At 48.2% G+C, this 7,087-nt stretch overlaps 1 protein-coding gene across 1 annotated transcript in view; it reads right to left on the bottom strand.

The window, feature by feature from the left end:
* dag1 (dystroglycan 1) overlaps positions 1–7,087 on the bottom strand; it is a 42,868-nt gene that overhangs the window by 13,081 nt on the left and 22,700 nt on the right. Inside the window, exon 2 of the mRNA XM_018693484.2 lies at positions 5,937–6,716. Coding sequence (XP_018549000.1) covers positions 5,937–6,374 — 438 coding nt within the window. The 5' untranslated portion in view covers positions 6,375–6,716. The remainder of the gene's footprint in view (positions 1–5,936; positions 6,717–7,087) is intronic.

The following is a 7,087-nucleotide window of genomic DNA, read 5'->3' as shown; positions in this document are numbered from 1 at the left end:
TCAGGGATAATGAGAGACATGATATAGAAGGGCCTGTTTTTGAAGTGGTGGAGAAGCAGCTGAGCTGCAGCCTGAAGAGGAGACGGAGGCTGGTCACTCCAAACAAAATCAATACGGTTGGAGATGAGAGGAATAAAGCCAGAGAGAGTTTCATTCCAAATTAAGATTTCAAGCGTCTGAACCACAAAACTCTTGTAAGAACAACGTTAGCGCAGGAAAACTGTTTGATTCTGCTGTGAACGGTCGGCTGCGTCCTCCTGGCAGAACACATTCTGACCTTTACTCTTCAAACAAACTTTGCTGCAGAAACCTGCTTCAGCTGCACCAGTTCCTGTTTGAGCTAAACATCCAGCGATGATCAACAAATCGCTCTGTGGAGAAACTGCCTTAACAGGCCGATCCATAACCACAGAGTCTAAATATAATCTGCTACTGTAACCTTCACACACCAAATATGGCCGGCCTCACTAAGCCTGGAAAACCTATGAAAGCAGCTGCCGTGCTGCAACCCTGCTTCCCCTCTGGGTGACAACCGAGCATGCTGCAGGATACTGGCGGGTCCAAAACCCGTGGTTGCTAGGCGACAGAGAGACACACCACAACAACACCAGGAGACGATGGCGAACAGACACAGAGAGCGAAAAGCCACGAAATTAGCTCCGTTTTCTCTCTCTCTGACGTTTCTTTCCTTGGAGGTCAGGGAGTCAAACTGTGGCTGTTTGACAGTAATTATGTCTGTTAAAGGTCAAATGGAAATTACGCCCTGAAATCCAACACTGACATGAAGGCATCGCAGTCACCAGCAGCAGAAATCCACTCCTGAACAGAAAGAATGTCAGATACACAACCCTCAGCGAAAAGTGAGGAAACACCAAATTATGAATGAATTTGTGGGAGCGTATAATTTGGAACATATGAATCAAAAAGCCTCGCCTGCTGTATGTTTAATTACATAGCAACATGGCCACCACCAATCTGGTGCCAGTAAACCGATCGCAGCATGCTAGCTTACAGCTAGGGTGACTCATATGTTCTGGTGTGTGTGTGTTTTTATCTTTGGGTTGCCTCCTCCCTCCTGCTCTCTTAATACCAGTTTTCCACTGCTAGCGTGCCAGCTAACAGCTAACAGCTAACAGCTACAGGGGCTCACAGGGTGAACCTCTCCGGACAAAGAGAGAGGAAGAGCGACGACAACACAAGTACTGCTGTCACTCTCTGTCGTCTGCCTCTCTGCTGTCCTGCACGAGAGGAGAGAGGTTTTGCAAAGCAAACTGTGAGGAAAGAGATGAAGTAAATGGAAAGAGAGAGAGGAATGACAGAGCGACGGCTGTGGTTTTAAAACCGATCAGAAGAGAAAATGTGGAGGGAGGCTCGGGGAGAAAGGAGAAAAGTATAGAGGAGAGAAAGAAGGAAAAATAATTGTTGCTCATGTTGTAGGAAAAAAAAGAAAAAAAGAAGCTCGAGTTGCGAGGCAGCTGAAAAGAAAGAGGCAGACAGCTTGCTGATGTGGAAGAGAAAAGAAGAATGACAGCGATAAAAAAAGAAGAGAAAGGGGGTTCCTTCAATTAGAGGCAGAGAACAGAGGAGAGTGGAAATTTAACAAGATGCCAGGAAGACAGCGAGAGAGGAGGAGGAGGAGAGAGTGAACGACAGAGGAGCAGGAGGAGGAGGAGATGATGAATTGAGAGGAGAGAACGCAGCGGGGAGGAGAAGAGAAAGTTAGTTTTCCCACCAAAATGCCCCCAGGGGGAACGGCCCTTTACAACAGCGAGCTACTGTCTCCATTCATCAAGAGGGGAGCGATCCAAACAGCCAGTCAATGTGTTCTGACAGCCACACACACACACACACACACTGCTTTCCCACAAATATGCATATACATGTGTATAAGTTAATTCTTTTGTACATGTACACACACACAATATTTATCTTTGTTTCCCTCTCACACACACACACACACACACACACACGACACACACCTCCTCTCTGTGTGATCTCAGCTCTGAGCAGAGCTGTGTTTTACCAAATAAACTGTTTGTTATCCAGGGTTCAGCTTTGGGGCCATTTTAGATGGAGGAAGACAAAGATACAGAGGGAGGAGGAGGAGGAGGGGGAGGAGGGAGGAGGGGGAGGAGGGGAGGGGGGTGTTACAGAGAATAATTACAACCCAGTTAGCTGTGAGTATCTCTCTTTTTAATCTGCATGCAAACACACAATCAAAATATTCACAAAGGAATTTGCAACATATGCTCTCACACACACACACACACACACACACACACACACACACAGCTCCACATCACTGGACTGTGAATTCGTTTTTTCCGAGAACCAAAGTACAAAAGAATTTTCAGCTAGCGTCAGTTATTTCCTCAATGAAAGAGGAAAAAAAAATAAAGGGAAGAAGAAAGCGGAGGGGGTGCGCTGCCTGCCAACCAGCCCATCAGCCAATCAGCTAATTACGCTGGTAATTGTGGTAATGAGGCTATGGAGAGTACTCATCTGTTGGCCAGAAACCCCGTTCTTGCGACCACTTCCATTAATAACAGCGGAGGAAACAGCCACCGCAGGGTCTTTGAATCCCAGCAGCACCTGCATACAGATGCTGCGGCCGCAAAGCTCCGGCCTTTTCAGCTGAGTGAATTATCACTGCGCTGCTGCCGCTCTGCGCCCCCCCAGCACCCGCTTAGAAAAACCTGGACCTGTTTCCTCTGCAGCCCTGCAGCTCGGTGGGCTGCAGATGTCGGAGTGAAAGGTTTCAGTGAACTGACCACAGCTCCCTTCATATGATCCCAATGTGATCAGCATCCAAATGATGATATTTTTCCACCTTTATTTGAATATAATCAACTTTATTCACGTCTTTGTTGACGTCTTTTAACTTCAAGAAGGTTTATGAACTAAAGAAGCAGAAAATAAATAGTTGATTATTTGATCAGAATAAAGAATAAAGAGATTCTGAAACTTGTATGTGACAGTTTTTAACAGTGATTTTAGTTGTGACCAAGTTAGAAACAGTTTGATAGTGAAATCTTTGTGACCAGTGCCTCACTAATCCACACGTTCCCTGCAGGTTAACACATGTTGTTGTGTATAGCTGTTGTGTGTTGTGTTATTTCCTGTTTGTTAAATCGTGACCTCTTTAAAACCGCCTCCTCCTCAGAGGTTGATGTCGCACCCAGCTGAGGATCCTCCGCTCTACGCGCCCTGAATGGATAAACGGCGGTGCATTCACTGACGGGCCCCCAGACCGCTCAGCAAAAGGTGAATGGGCAGGCGAGCTGTCACGGAGCGAGAGACCTCTCAAATCCTGGCAGATTTTCATAAGAAAAGGCCATTAGTATGAGAGCAACGCCAAGCACAGAAATTGATTTGGCCTTTCGCTCCACAACCTTGAGCGCCGACCTTCGAAATACCTGAGGGGCGACTCACATCTGAGGAGGAGGGGAAGGAGGGCGGACGCAGGGGAAAGTGTTGAAATTTGTAATGGAGGACAGAGCAGCAGAGGAGGGAGGACGGACTTTAAAGACGGAGGGGGAGTAAACACACTCTCCTGAAGTTATTGCAGGTGTGTGGCTGAGGAGGAAGGAAGGAGGACACCTGAACAGGACGTGTGGACGCGTCGTCCAGATTTAATCTGTGACCTTTTATTTACAGGAGAGCGGATTCTCCTGGAAGCTGAACCTGCTGTTTCTAAGGTCATGAACTCGTCCTCTGTTCGAGCCTCCCTTCATCTACCTCTCCTCCTCTCTCCTCACTCCCCCCCCTCCACCTCACCCATCCTTTTGGCTCCTTTGCCCACGCTGTCAACTCCTATTGGCTCTAATAGGAGGCCCCGCAGGTTACAGTGTGACAGATATAATCAGGTTTGGAGGAACAGCGTTCGTCCGTGGGACAAATGGAGAGGGAGGGGTGGAAGCAGCGATGGAAAGGGTGAGAGTAGCAGGATTAAAAATAAAGAAAGGGGGAAGAGGAGGAGGAGGAGGAGGACAGGGAGTAACAAAGAGGAGGAGGAGTGGAGCACGACTGCAGCGAGGCAGGAGGAAAAGATCCAAGAGAAGGAGAGTAACCAAGAAAAGAGGAGAGGTGATGACGAGGGAGAGGAGGTGTGAGGAGGAGAGCGAACACAGTTATGGTTAGAAAAACTAACCTCCACATTTTATCTAAATCTCCAGGAGCTGAGATAAGCCGGGCGACTCACCCAGCAGGTTTCATATCAGCCGTCACATGAAATATACATCATATCCCTTTAAATTCCCACACCGAACACACACGGCGAGGCTAGCTGCATCCAGTCAGACCCAATCAGCTAAAATTCAGCAAATAGCCTTGTTCAGTCATCTGTAAACTGTATCAAAACATTAAGATTAATGAAAAATTGAAGAGCAGTTCCAAGCAAAGAAATGAGAGCCAGCGTTTGGAAAGAGCAGCTGAGAAACAGGACGTTAACGTGACAGAAACGACGAGTCTCCCTGTAGTTTGTGTAGATGAGCAGAGGTTTTATTAAGGCGGTTTAAAGTAGGAGGATATTTTCATGCTGCTCGTCACTGAGGGAACTTGATTGATATGATCTGATGTGATTTGACAGGGGTGGAAGAAAGGAGCATGGAGGAAGGGATGGGGAGGGAGAGATAGGACTTAAAAGCGAAAAAGGGATGGAGGCAGGGAAAGAGGAGGGGAAGTCAGAGGCAGGATATGAAAGGCTGGAATGTGATGGAAGGAGATAAAGGAGGGAGAGAGAAGAGGAGGAGGAAGGAGAGAGGAGATAGGGGGTTTAAAAGTGAACATATAATTAAGGGTAGAGACCATGTCGCGATGAGATCAGAGCAGCCGAGACTCCATCAGCATGTTGACGCTCTGACCCATTATTACTACATCACTGCTCAGTATCCATCAAACTGAGCCTCAAATACACACCTGTAACCTCTCATGACTGTATGTTGCATGTTTGTTACTTCACTTTATACCAGTACCAGACTCCATTGACAAAAACAGGAATTTAACAGAGCAGAACACAGGAGCTGCTGGAATACCACTGCCTCCATCTCTTAGTGTGTCTGTGTTACTGTGTGACTTTCACTGGTGGAAGAAGTAATCAGATACTTTACTGAAGTAAAAGTACCACACAGTAACACAGACACACTAACAGATGGAGGCAGTGGTATTCCAGCAGCTCCTGGTTAAATCCGTGTTTTTGTCAATGGAGTCTGGTACTGATATATAGTCATGTTTCTGGTTAAACTAAAAGGATCTGACTCTTTAATAAAAAGCTCTTCGAATAACAAAAACACCTGCACTTGGACGCAGACCACTGGATTACATTGCAGCAGCTGTTTGTGGAGAAATAAGGCCCAGGTTTAAAAATACCAGAGCTGGTCCCTACATTTGTAGCTGGAGGTAACGTCTGAGAGGAGGAGGAGACGGAAAACAAAGGAATTAAGAGAAGAGAGGATGAATAGTTGGGATTAGGAGTCGGTAGAGACGAGGAAAGAGGGAAGAGAAAGACGGAGTGGCAGAGCAGGGGTGGTACTAAAGCATCTGATTCAGATATGAGGCTACATATATTACAGAGAATTGGCCATCGAGGAAAATGCAGTGCAATTAAAAAAGGGCATATTGCTCTGAATGGCCTCAGATATGTGTCGCCTCGGGGCAGGTTGTGAGCGATGGTGCACGCTTGTATAATTTCACTGACAGATTTTTTAGGGAAATGGCTCCTTTCTGATTGTTCCTGGAGTTCATCTGGAGTCAACCCACCTGCTCGGCCTGCAACACCCCGACGGCCCCGACGCTCGCTAATGTTTGTGACTGCATCAACGTTTTTATCATAACCCATCACTCTTAATGTTGTTTGGAATGATAGAGACGTCAGGTCGTCTTTAGCAGCTTAAAAGATAAACCTCACATACTTTCATCGGCTGAACGCTGCGACTCACCTTGACAATATCACCCAGGTAAACATCCTCCATCTTGTTTGGCACCTTCATCTGGAAGATTCGACCCACCACCGCCGAGGAGTCTGGGAAGGCCGTGGGCGTCGCCGCGTTCTGCTGAGTTGCTGCCGTCTCCCCGGTTTCTACGGCAACAGCCTCCATCTCCTGGATACCTTCAGTCACCTCCTGGAAGTCCCGCAGGAGCGAGGAGTGCATGGAGGCCTCCAGCTCGCTCCTGCCGCCCACTCCCTCGCTCTGTCCGCCCGCTTCCATTAACACCATCTCGCCCAGCACGTCGATCTCCACCTCTGCGCGCACCGGCGGGTGGAGCCAGCCCGCCGCGGCGAGGAGCAAGCCCAGCAGCAGGGCTCTAGTCCTGGGTAGTCTCACATCGAGGCCCCTGCTCGCCCCGAGGCTTCCCCAACTTAGTTTATGGTGCATTCTTTGCCTTTTGTCGACCCGTCACTGATGCAGAAAAAAAAGGAGGAGGACGATGTCCAAGTAGGAGGAGGGGGGGGGCTTAGGGGGGAGCATGCACCCCCGACAGATAAAGCAAATCCTTCCTTTCAAATCTCCCTCCCTCCCTCTCCTTCTCCGCCCACAAGCTCTGCTTCTCGCCTGGCGCCGGGGCAAGAATCTTCCCTCCTTCTTCTGTTCCTCCTCCTCCTCTTTTGTCCTCTTCTTTCCTCCCCTCCCTTGGCTTTATTCTGCCTCTTCCCCTCGGCCTTTTGTGCTCGCCCCTCAGAGGTTTAGGAGTCCCATTGTGCCGAGCACCTTTGAGATCTGTGGAGAGACAGACGAGAGGGAGAAAGACAGAAGACTGGTTAGAGGAGGGGGGGAGCTGGGAAACATTTCAGCCTCTAACCACCTGATACTGAGTCTCATCACAACTTAGACACCTCGACTTAAAGCTGCTCGCACTGAATCAAAAGTCAATCCTCTTGATAAGTTCAGCCCCTTAAACTGATTCGTGCCACACAAATCTCATTGTCGATAGAAATCCATCACAGAGGGGGGAGGGCTGGGGGGGGGGGGTAATATTATCAATGCTGTGGAGTAATCTGATTAGTTCTTACAACAATTCTCTCTCTCTCTCTCTCTCTCTCTCTCTCTCTCTCTCTCTCTCTCACGTCTTTTCTTTTTTAAAACTGCTC

Source organism: Lates calcarifer, linkage group LG12 (genome assembly GCF_001640805.2).
Source record: "Lates calcarifer isolate ASB-BC8 linkage group LG12, TLL_Latcal_v3, whole genome shotgun sequence".
Lineage (NCBI taxonomy): Eukaryota > Metazoa > Chordata > Actinopteri > Centropomidae > Lates > Lates calcarifer.
Note: the sequence above shows the minus strand (reverse complement) of the source record. Positions and strands in the feature narration are given on the sequence as shown.